A 12,646-nucleotide genomic window follows, 5' to 3' on the forward strand; every position below is an offset into this window, starting at 1 on the left:
GTGAGATTTTGCCACCACGCATGCGTTTTTATGTTTCGCTCCTGCTTCTCGCCACTTTTATGGGGTGATAATGGCGCATTCGTAATCTCACTGGAGTAATTCAATGGGCTGGGTCTGGTAAAATGAAAGCTAGTCTCAGTAATTCTATCATCGATTATTGTAAAAGGAAAAGGAGCAGACCATTCAGTTAGACATGGCCTATTTAACCACAGCCTTGGCACACATCTTTTATTGATGCAGTTGTTTTAAATAATGCTGTGACCATCAGGGTACATAACTTGCTTGTTGTGCTTGATGCATATCACCGAGCATGATCCAATAATTGTATACATCCGTCGAATAAGGGAATTCTTTCTAAATTGCAACCCATGACCAGATCTAGCCTAAGTTTGAACTCTCGGGTGGATTTATTTTGACATTTGAAGCTTTGAAATTAATTGATTTTTTTTCTGGGGAGTGAGGGAGATTTGAATGCAGTTTTCTGATCCCTGAGCCCCTGATTATAGTTTAGCTGCAGTAGGCAAAAGCTTGGTAATGGTGCTATACAAGCCTCTGTTTGGAATGTTGCTCTCTCTCTATCCCCTGAAGGCTCTACAAAGCCAGACACATATCAGAAAAGTCCATTCTAAATTCTTTCCAAAACACATCATACACTGTTCAAATTATATCAACTGAAGGTTTTTGTCTTCCAGTTGACAGGATGTGACCAGTGATGTTGCCAGCGATCTCTTCTGGGCCTTGACTTTTCACTATTTATTAATGACTTGGTTGAATGAATGGACATCTGTATATCCAAATTGTATTGAAAGGAGGCGCAGCAAGTTGTGCAGATAGGGATGTGAAGTTACAAAAGGCCACCAATTATTCAAACAAATAGGACTGCAAATGGAGTACACAGGAGCTGTGAGTCATCCACTTTGGATCCAAAAGAGGCTCATTAGAATCTTAATGGACAGAATCTAGGAACTAAAGGAAAAATGATTTGGATGTCTGTGTACTTGCACCACTAAAAGCCAACCGTAATCAAAGTAGCAAATGGACTTTATACCATGAAGGAGCTGGATTACAAAGTAAGGGAGGATGGGTGGGTGTGGTGGGGAAAGCAGTTGGAATCATGCTCAAAGTACTGAACTTTTGTCAGACGCAACATGGAATATCACATTCAGTTTTGGGCATTACACCTCACGGAGGATATTTTGGCCTTGGAGGGGTTGGCAGCATAGAAATGAAATTGGGCTGAGGATTACATTGAGGTTGTTGTGTGAAATTGGCTGATATTTCCTTGAGTATAGGATACCGAAAGGTGATTTTATCCAGGTGTTTAAAATGTTAAAAGGATTCCATGGGGTAGATCTAGAGAAACTATTTCCTGTGGGTGATGTTAGAATAATCTTATTCAGAACTGGGCTATTTAAAGGAAGGTGGGTGCGTTTTTTTTTAAGCAAAGTGATGTAGAAATTTGGAATTGTATTCCCCCAAAATGTCATAGATGCAGATGCTGGGAGAATTGGACCTTTTTTAATATTCGGGTTGATTTCAAAAGAAAATTTTGGTGGGTAATATTTAGAGTGCAATTGAGGTTCAGATCAAACATGGCCAGATGGAATGGCGACCAGTTCAAGAGGCTGAATGATCTACTCTCTCCTTGCGTCAGGAGAGATGAGGGCCGCATGGCTTTCTTATCTTCCCCCATGTTTTCCCATTTTATTCTGGTGATGATAACGTGTGCCCTAGGTTGATATTCTGAAAAATTGATTGGCCCGACCATGTCAAAAGTGAAATGAAGGTAAAATGAAAGCTGCAGAATGTTTTGAGGCCAATGCAGAGAATTGTTGGAGGTTTATTTAAATAAAAAACCTTCCAGGAAAAGGGGAAGATTTACATAATTTGAAAAAAAAAAAATCATTTTTACCTGAGGGCAAAAAAAAAAAAAGTGTTTTATTTCCAGCGGATCCAGTGTCTGAGCAATATGTTTTCAATGCTGACCAACCTGCATCTGTTACCAGCATGCTTGCTTTGGTTTCTGATGTACAGCAGTTGCTACTTTCATATCTGCCAAACATCCATAACTATAGCTTTGCCTGTTTCCCAACAGAACTACTAAGAAACCCATTTGACATCTCTCTAGTTTACTAGTCAGTACTTTATTTCTCCCAAAGTCATTATTTTCACACTGCTTTCGAGGGATTGCGGCACAATGAATAATTGAAAAATGCCGTTTGTTTCCAATATTTCAATAATACTGACGTTCTCGTTGCTGATTTATAGACTTCATTTCTGGAATTGCGTTTGGATTTCATTTGTACTTTTAACATTCCGCTTCGCCCCAATTATTAAGATTGTGATTTGCAAGCCACAGTAGAGGACTTGACTGATATCCGCTGTTTTCACAGAATGCGCCTCTGCTTGATACTGCTGAGCCGAGGGTAGAACAGCATGTGTTTGAGACCAGGGATGGAATATTTACAAAAAATCGAATTTAACCTTTAACTTGATTTCCAGCACGTGTGAACTATGTGCTGTCCTTTATTTTGGGGAGGGGGAGGGGTGGTTTAGATTCTATTGAAATGCAAATGTTATATTACCAGCGTACTAATTATGGAGGGAGATGTGTTTAATATTAATTGCATTCCGTCTGTTTGCCTCCTTTCTGATTGCTTTTCTTTTGATTCACTTATAGCCTGTTATTGGAATGCAGCAGTCTATTCTGGAATGCCTGCAAATATCTCACTCAGTTGGAATTGATGGCCTTTATAATTCCTGTATGAGGTAAAATAATTAATGTGGTATGAATCTGCAGGTGCTTTTTGCAACCTTTTTGATAGAAAATTTGTGGAGTTTTTCTTTTTGCAGATGGATTACCAAATATTTTGTGAAATGCTGGTCGGGGAAGAATTTTGCCCGCCTTCCAGCCGAATTGCAGAAAGCCTGTTTGATGTCTGTAGTCCAGTCTTTAGTAAGTAACATCTATCAGCACTTCATCGTCTGTTTAAATTTGCACTGCGACACCGTTATAAAGGCTGCTCAAAGTGGCCCCACTATTTCCAGCTAGAATGGAAATAATTGGGTAGCTCACCATACCTGGAGACCACCCAACTGTTGGGTGACTGGGATTAATTTTAAGCACACAGTTTCTATTATGTAGCTACCCTCCACTCTGCATTTCGCTGGCGGATGTAACCCGGTTTCTGTTGGGGGACTTGGACTCGGAATTCTTTCTTTTTCCTGTAGTTTCCAGAAACTCTTGGGTAGAGTTGGTTTGCTGTGAGATAACTCGCGACTGTCCTGACATGAATCCCACTCCACCTCAACGGTATCAGCATTCATTTCTGAATTCCAAAGTCCATTGGGAATGGCGATGTAGTGGTTATGTTGACAGTTGGTAACCCAAAGGCCTAGACTAATAACCGAGAGCTCTGTCATAGTTATTTAACGATAGAAATTATTTGTATTGCATATCTAGGATATACATGAGGGGTCCATTCAGCCTAACCAAACAAGTATTTTGGGGAGACCCTGTCGGGAGGATCAATCCTTGGGGAATTTTGTACATCATATATATTTTACTTATCAGTCAATTTTGAGAAGTTCTGCACGTGTACAATTCGCGTTTAAAATACTAAATCCCATCTGTATATGGTTGAGGCTCTAGCACTGATCCCCAGGGTGCTCCACTAGTTACTACAGTTTGCCGATCCGAAAAAGACCAATTTATCCCTATTTCTGTTTCCTTTGGGCTCACCAATCCTTTATCATGCTACTTCCTACCCCATGTGCTCTTGACTTGTGTAGTAATTTTTGATGTGGCACCTTATCAAATGCCTTTTCAAACACACCCATACGTTCCCCTTGATCCACCTTGCTTGTTACTTCCTCAAAAAACTCTAAATTAGTTAAACACTATTTCCCTTTCACAGACCATGCTGACTCTGCCTGATCCCATTATGATTTCCTTTGTATCCTGCTAGAATCTTCTTAATAATGAATTCTAGCAATCTCCCTATGACAAGTGTTTGGCTAACTGGCTTATAATTTCCTGCTTTTGTCTCCCACCCTTGAATAAAGGTGTTACATTTGCTATTTTGCAATCAGCTGGGACACTTCCAGAATCTAAGGAATTCTGGCAGATGATAACCAATGCGTCTACGATCTGCAGCCACTGCTTTTAAGACTCTAGGATGCAGGCCATCAGGTCCTGCGGACTTGTCAGCCTTTACGTCAGTAGTTTTCCCAGCATCCTTTCCCTGGTCTTGCTAATTCTTTAAGTAATTCCCTCTCTTTCACCTCTTGATTTTCAAGTACCTTGGGCAAGTTTTCTAAGTCTTCTACAGTAAAGACAGACACAAAATATGTCCAATGCCTCTGCCATTTTGTTTTCCAATGTAAATTTCCCAGACACACCCACACTAAGCTGGCCATAACCAGCTTTAGTTACTCTTTATTCAGCCACCGATTCAGCATTCTAGGACTTAGGACCTAGGACTTGGCTCCCCACTCTGCAACTGGATCCTCGATTTTCTGACCTACAGACCACAATCAGAAAGAATGAACAACAACACCTCCACAATAGTCCTCAACGCCGGCGCCCCGCAAGGCTGCGTACTTAGCCCCCTACTCTACTCCCGTGCACACACGACTGCGTGGCAAAACCTGGTTCCAACTCCATCTACAAGTTTGCTGACGATACGACCAGAGTGGGTCGGATCTCGAATAACGACGAGTCCGAATACGGAGGGAGATAGAGAACCTAGTGGAGTGGTGTAGTGACAACAATCTATCCCTCAATGCCAGCAAAACTAAAGAGCTGGTCATTGACTTCAGAAAGCAAAGTACTGTACACACCCCTGTCAGCATCAACGAGGCAGAGGTGGAGATGGTTAGCAGTTTCAAATTCGTAGGGGTACACGTGTCCAAAAATCTGTCCTGGTCGACCCACGTTGATGCTACCACCAAGAAACACAACAGCGCCTGTACTTCCTCAGGAAACTAAGGAAATTTGGCATGTCCACATTAACCCTTACCAACTTTTACAGATGCACCATAGAAAGCATCCTATCGGGCTGCATCACAGCCTGGTATGGCAACTGCTCGACCCAGGACCGCAACAAACTTCAGAGAGTCGTGAACACTGACCAGTCCATCACATGAACCTGCCTCCCATCCATTTACTCCATCTACACCTTCCGCTGCCTGGGGAAAGTGGGCAGCATAATCAAAGACCCCTCCAACCAGGCTTACTCACTCTTCCAACTTCTTCCATCGGGCAGGAGATACAGAAGTCTGAGAACACGCACTAACAGACTCAAAAACAGCTTCTTCCCCACTGTCACCAGACTCCTAAATGACCCTCTTATGGACTAACACTACACCCTGTATGCTTCATCCGATGCCGGTGCTTATGTCGTTACATTGTATATGTTGTGTTGCCCTATTATGTATTTTCTTTTATTCCCTTTTCTTCCCATGTACTTAATGATCTGTTGAGCTGCTCGGTACACGTGACAATAAACAAAACCAATCCAATCCATTCTTCTCGGGGTGTCTCTCTCTCTCTCCGTCTCTGCCTGTGATAAATCTGAAAGTTATTAAATATCTCTTGAAAGGTTTGCTGCTGAATCTTCCCGGTTTGATTTAGCTAGCTCTGCCTTCATAACCTTATAGTTTTTTCAAATTCATTCATGGGATGTGGCTGGGCCAACATTTGTTGCCCATCCCTAATTGCCCTTGAACTGAGTGGCTGGCCTGGTCATTTCAGAGCGCATTCTAGTGTCAACCACGTTGCTGTGGGTCTGATGTCACATGTCGACCAGACCAGGTAAGGATGGCAGATTTCTTTCCCTAAAGGTCATCAGTGAACCAGATGGACTTTTAATTCCAGATTTTTATTGGATTCAAATTTCAACATCTGCTGTTGTGGGATTTGAACCTGGGTTCCCAGAGCGTTACCCCTGCTCTCTGGATTGCTAGTCCATCACCACGTTCCCAAACCACAAGGGCAAGGTATACTAACTACCAAGCACAATCGCATGGGATTCTTTTAATTTTAAAATGGCTGTGAGCATACGCTATAGGAGGCCCTCTGAATTGCTACAAATTCGTTCTAATCCGGTTAAGAGGCTCCTCCCCCCATCCCCACTCTCCTGCATCCACCTGCTGCACATCCGCAAAGTGGTATTGTACTAGACTGGGGCGGGGGCTGGCCATTTCTATAATCTGGGAACTTGTTGTACAGCAAACTGAACTTTAGAGACAAGACCACGAACATATTCAATCAACTATGAACTTAAGTTAGCCATCAAATGGGGTCACCTCACGCTATTTTGGAGGAGCTGCCAGGCCTGGCTGGTAATTATTAATCTGTGGTTTCCCTGCTTTAGATTGGGCAATCAGAAAGCTCGTAAGTGAGGCTACAGATGGGATGGTGGTGAGGATTGGGGATGGTGGCTGGAGTGGTGGAGGGGGAAGAAATCATATGCATGATTTAGGCTGACTAGGCAGTTGATGGGCTTTTGAACACGTTTGGAGGAAGAGGTATGATGGTTCCCATTTTAAAAAAATTTAAAAAAATGTCATGGTGGCTCTGAGATTTTAATTGTGGGAATACACAAATCTTCTTGAGCGGAGTGGGAGGAAGCATCCCCAGACTAATTGGAACCCAAGAAAGATGCTTTATGCTGCATGGGGAATTGGAAGGATGAAGGGGGCAGTTGTTGGACCCAGATGTATAGGCAAGTTTGTAATTAATTTTTCCTTTCGGGCATTTAAAAAAGATTGTGGATGAGAGCCTGCCCTGGGAGCTGTATTGGATTGCTAGAACTCTCTCTTTGGTGCAATGTAACTAGGGTGGGAATCACATAATAAAAATAAAATTAAATCTTTTAATGAGTAAATTACATAATGATTAATGTACACATGCTCAGCAGTCGCAATATAGATGGCAACTGGCTTTATTTCTGTTCTAGGGATAGATGGGGATAGATTCTAGGGATAGACTGCTTCTAGGCTGTCGGGCTAAATACTAGAAGTTTAAATCCGGTCATCTGTAAACTTGAATGTAATGAAAGGTTGATTAATTGAGCGCAGAAGGCTGTTAATAAAATCAAAATGGACATCAGATTTGTTTACTTGGAATGTGGTTGACTCCACATTGATTTAAAAGTCTAAGTACAAGTGCAACACACAGTTTGAACACTAAACCACCTCCTGATATGAAATCCGATTACAGCTGCTGTGGCATAGTGGAGGAATTTTTTGAAGATTCATTTCCTGATCTTGCCAGAATTCATCTGTAACAGTATTCTGACTCTCAGTAGATTGAGCAATCACTAGACGCCTGTTCTCTTGCCTGTTTCTTTGTCAGAGTTGGGGGGGGGGGGGGGGTGGAGGCGGCAGTGGGGAGAGAGGACGGGTATAGAGGTGCAGGGGAGGGTGCAAAGTTTGTGGCCTGGTCATTTATGGCCAAATGAGCTTCAATCGTTTGGACCGAAGAAAATTTTTGACTCCTCATAGATAATCTGGGAAAATATTGAATGTCATGTGTTGTTGAAAACTCGCCACTATTCTTCGAAGACCCCCTATACCAAAAAGGGCCGACATTCTAAATGGTGAAGAGGGATTCTCACTCCCCGACTCCGATGCAGGCTTCGGTGGGTGCTATTCAGGTCAAACTATATTTTCAAGTTGTCCCCTGGTATAACCCATACCTTCACCTAAGATTTCATCTACTTACCACTTAGGAGCATTGATCCTGGGTCCCGCATTGCTAAGTAAGTAAAGTAGACTTTGGAATAACCACTATTTCAGGTTAAATTAAGTTATTTTATTATTATATTTTTTCTTTTAAAAGCTGCAATTACTTTCTTTACAGAAAGGAAAAAGATCTTGCTTCTGGATCCTTCTGGTTGGTTGAAGGGACCTTCAGGCCCAACTTGACAATCAATCTTTTTAAAATCTGGTCTTCTTTAGATGTATTCGCTGGTGAGCTCAGTTGCTGTGTCCTATCTTTCCCATGTACCGAGCTGTGAGAGCTGGCTCTGCTGGCTATCTCTGAGCTGACTCTGCCTACTCTTTAAATTCTAGTCTTCCTTAGATGTATTGGCTGTTTTAGCTCGGCTGCTATGCCCTGTCCATTTCCCATGGCTGAGCTGACTGTAATCTGACTCTGAGCTGCTTGTTCCTTCTCTGCTTCTTCGCCTCTCTCTGAGTTCTGGTTCTCGTAGTTCCTGCTCTGGTCTCTAGGTTTATATTCTCTTTCTAATAGTTAAGTTTTTATTACTTTATTGTAAAGTAACCCTTATTTTCTTTGATTGTAGAAAGTATCTTTGATCTAAACATTCTAATCCAACTAAGTACTCATTTTGACATGATCTCGGGTCTCTGATTAGATTGTTTCCTTTGTGATGTTCAAAATGTTTTGACTTCAATAGAGGTGTGAATTTTGGTTTGGTTCCTGTCATTTCTATAGTTTTATTTTCCAATTGTGTCCTCGGCTCATAATTTCTACTTTAATTTTGGCTTTGAATTCTGTTTCTCGTAGACTGATAGTCTCCAGTTTTCTTTAATTTACTTGGTATTAGCAAAATTTCACACCTAGAATTGTCACCAAATTCAACTGAACCTCATCCTTTCCAGCTGCTTACTAAGATAGTTACTTTCAATGAAGGTGTGAGCCATTGTTTTTGGCTTCATTCAAAATCCTGTTTGCTAAGCCTGCTTGACCAAGGATATCTGCATTTTACAATCCTGCTCTTTGCAGCTGCTGTTAACCCTTTGTGGGATCTTTCCCTGCATCTTTGTTTCTCTCAAACCAGATATTGCCAGACTTCCATGTTTCAAATGACACATCTTTCCATATTATCAATTACACGTGCCATTTACAGAATCTTGTAGCACAAAAGGAAACCATTTGACCAATCGTGCTTGTGCGTGTTCTTTGAAAGCTGTCCAAATTAGTCCCACTCCCCAGCCTTTTCCTCATTACCATACAAATTGGTTGTCTGCAACTGTCCAGTTGCCTTTTGGGAATTATAATGGAACCTGCTTTTGCCACCCTTTCGGTGCATTCCAGATCTTAAACACTCTGGAAAATAGTTCTTATCGATCCCCTCTGGCTCTTTAGACCATTATTTTAAATGTACAACCTCTGATTACTGACCCACTTGCCACAGGAAATAGTTCCTCTTTACTTGTTCCAGCAACGCTCCCTCATAATTATGAATGGTTGTATTCATTCTCCACGTAGCTTTCTCTGCTCTAAGAGCTGTCCCAACTTCTCTGATTTCTGTACACAACTGGTAAGCTCCCTCAGTACCTGTTCCAAAGCCTTAACATTCTTCCTCTGGGACTTCCGTTTGCGGCTATGCCTAGGTAGGTCGCACGGTCGGCAGCTCCCGCCGATAACTGACTTTTAGGCCCTTTTACGGAGCTCCAGTGGCACTTTGACGGCGATTCCCGGTGTGCGAAGGAAACAGGTGAGGGTCCCCCAGTGCTGTATGGAGTGGACCAGGAGTGGGGCGATGAAAAAAGCGGCTTTGGAGAAGAGAGGAGAACGGGTGCGAAAAAACAAGATGGCGTCTGGCAGCGTGGGCCCAGTGGTCACGGGAGCACCAGGAGTTTTTGATAAGCTGCTTGGCGGAGTTAAAGGCGGAGATGTTGGCCCCTATGAAGGCGTCGATTGAGAGATTGGTGGAGACCCAGAAGATGCAGGGGATGGCAATTAAAGGAGGTGCAGCAGAAGACCCCTGATAACAAGGATGCGATCTTGGGCCTGGCAGTTAGAGTGCGACGTGCACGAGACGCTGCACAAAAAATGGCAGGAGAAGCTGGAGGACCTGGAGAATAGGTCAAGGAGGCAGAACCTGCAGATTCTGGGTCTCCCTGAAGGCGTAGAGGGGTCAGATTCTGGGGCGTATGTGACCACTATGCTGAGTACGCTGATGGGTGCGGGGGCTTTCCCGTGGCCCCTGGAGCTGGATGGGGTGCACAGAGTCCTGGCAAAGAGGCCTAGGGCGAACGAGCCGCCAAGAGCTATGGTGGTAAGATTCCACCACTTCACCGATAAGGAATGTGTCCTGCGATGGGCGAAGAAGGAGTGAAGCAGCAAGTGGGAGAACACAGAGATCCATATCTATCAGGACTGGGGTGCAGAGCTGGCCAAGAAGCGTGCTGGATTTAACCGGGCCAAGGCGGTCCTCCACAGCAAAGGGGTGACGTTCGGGCTGTTACAGCCGGTGAGGCTGTGGGTTACATATCAGGACCGGCACCACTATTTCGATACGCCAGGCGCGGCGTGGACTTTCATCAAGAATGAGAAGCTGGACTCGAGCTAATGGACTGTAGTATGTTGTGGGGGTTGCTGGTGGGGTGATGGGGACTGGGGGTGGGGGGCGGGGTGCACGCGGTGGTGGGGTGAGGGGGCCTGGGGGGGTGGGCGCGTTATGTTGGGGTTTTCCCCATGTTCTCTTGTGTTTTTGTTGCCCCCTTTGCCCTGGGTCCTCGAGGCATTGGGCGAGGTCGCAGTTGGGAAGAGCTGCGTCACAGGTGGTGGGGTTGGCCTAGACAGGGAGAGCAGTTTATCCGCTCAATGGTGGGGGCAGTACCCGAAGCTAGGGGGTTTCCGAGAATTGTGCCTTGTTTTTCTTCTTCTTTCTCTGTACACACTGGGTGTAGGGGGGGGTACTCTCTTTACCTCACTTAGGTGGGAGGGGGCGGGTTGGAGACTTGTAAGGGGAGCCGACTGTGGGATTGGAGGTGGAGGCGGGAGAGGCCGGGGTCAACATGAGTCAGCTAACTTGCGGGAGTGCAATGGGGGGGTAGGGGGGTTAAACGGATGCTTGATTGGGGTGGTGGGGGGGGGCTGAGATGCTGCTTTGGTGACTGAAGGAGAATCGATTTTGAAGGGGAGAGTCGGGACAGGGAGCCTCCGGCTGGGGGGTTGGTGTGTGCGGGAGGCGTGGGCACTTGACTGGCCTAAAAGGCGAGATGGCTAGTCGACAGGGGTGGGGGGGGGGGGGTAATTAGCCCCCCCCGACCATGTTGATCATGTGTAACGGGAGAGGCCTGAATGAGCCGGTCAAGAGGGCCCATGTGTTTTTGCACTTAAGGGGGCTAAAGGCAGATGCTACAAGAAACGCATCTGAAGATTGCAGATCAAACCAGGCTGAGGAAGGGATGGGTGGGGCAGGTTTTCCACTCCGGGCTGGATGCGAAGACTAGGGGGGTCACAATTTTGGTGAGCAATTGGGTGGCATTTGAGGCGGCGGGTATTGTGGCGGATAAAGGGGGGTAGATATATTATGGTGAGTGGCAAGTTGCAGGGGACCTGGGGGGTGCTAGTGAATATGTATGCTCCGAACTGGGACGATGCAGGAAGAGTAGGATTCCGGATTTGGAGTCCAGTGGTTTGTTAATGGGTGGGACTTAAATACGGTCCTGGACCCGGCACTGGGCCGGTCGAGGTCGAGATCGGGTAAGAGGCTGGCAGCGGCCAAGGTCCTGAGGGGGTTAATGGACCAGAAGGGGGGAGAGGACCCGTGGAGATTTGCCAGGCCAAGGGCGAAGGAGTTTTATTTCTTCTTTCGTGCACAAGACGTACTCGTGGATTGATTTTTTTTCGTGGTAAGTAGGGCGCTACTCCCGAGAATGGAGTGGGTGGAGTATTCGTCATTGCGATCTCGGACCATGCCCCGCACTGGGTGAAGTTGGGGCTGGGGGAGGAGAGAGGCCAACGCCCTCTGTGGAGACTGGACGTAGGACTATTAGCGGATGCGGAGGTCTGTGGGCGGATTCGGCGGTGTATCCAAAGCTATGTGGAGACCAATGATACGGGAGAGGTTTCAGTGAGTGTAGTCTGGGAGGCGCTGAAGGCAGTTATCAGGGGCGAGCTAATTTCAGTCAGGGCCCACAGGGAGACGAGGGACAGGATGGAGAGGGAGAAGTTGCTGGGGGAGATACTTAGGGTGGACAGGGGGTATGCGGAATCCCCCGAGGAGGGGTTGTTAAAGGAGCGCCGGATTCTGCAGGCGGAGTTCGACTTGCTTACCACGGGGAAGGCTGAGGCTCAGTTGAGGAAGGTACAAGGAGCGGTGTATGAGTATGGGGAGAAGGCAAGCAGGATGCTGGCGCATCAACTGCGGAAGAGAGACGGCCAGGGAGATTGGGGGAATTAGGGATGGGGGGGGTAACATGGTGCTGAGCTCAGCAAGGATCAACGAGGTCTTCAAGGGCTTTTATGGCAAATTGTATGAGTCAGAACCTCTGAAGGGGGGGGGGGGAGATGAAGCAATTCCTGGACCAACTGAGGTTCCCTAAGGTGGAGGAGGGGTGGGTAGAGGGATTAGGGGCCCCGATTGAAATGGAGGAATTGGTTAAGTGGTTGGAGGGTCTGCAGTCGGGCAAGGCCCCGGGACTGGATGGGTATCCCGTAGAATTTTACAGGAAATTCTCAGAGCTGTTGGGTCCGCTATTGTTGAGAACTTTTAACGGGGCTAAGGAAAAGGGAACCCTTCCCCCGACAACGTCGCAGGCTCTGGTCTCGCTTATCCTTAAGCGAGATAAGGACCCGTTGCAATGTGGCTCCTATAGGCCGATTTCGCTCCTTAATGTAGATGCCAAACTGTTGGCCAAGATCTTGGCCACTAGGATTGAG

At 45.7% G+C, this 12,646-nt stretch overlaps 1 protein-coding gene across 3 annotated transcripts in view; it reads left to right on the plus strand.

Annotated features, from left to right (window-relative positions):
• The window catches only part of btbd8 (BTB domain containing 8), a 143,695-nt gene that overhangs the window by 69,069 nt on the left and 61,980 nt on the right, over nucleotides 1-12,646 (plus strand). For all 3 annotated transcript variants that reach the window (XM_072510481.1, XM_072510482.1, XM_072510483.1), the window contains 2 exons: nucleotides 2,681-2,769; nucleotides 2,854-2,956. In XM_072510481.1, the coding sequence (XP_072366582.1) occupies nucleotides 2,681-2,769; nucleotides 2,854-2,956 (192 nt within the window). The remainder of the gene's footprint in view (nucleotides 1-2,680; nucleotides 2,770-2,853; nucleotides 2,957-12,646) is intronic.

The sequence above is a fragment of the Scyliorhinus torazame genome, chromosome 7, assembly GCF_047496885.1.
Source record: "Scyliorhinus torazame isolate Kashiwa2021f chromosome 7, sScyTor2.1, whole genome shotgun sequence".
NCBI lineage: Eukaryota > Metazoa > Chordata > Chondrichthyes > Carcharhiniformes > Scyliorhinidae > Scyliorhinus > Scyliorhinus torazame.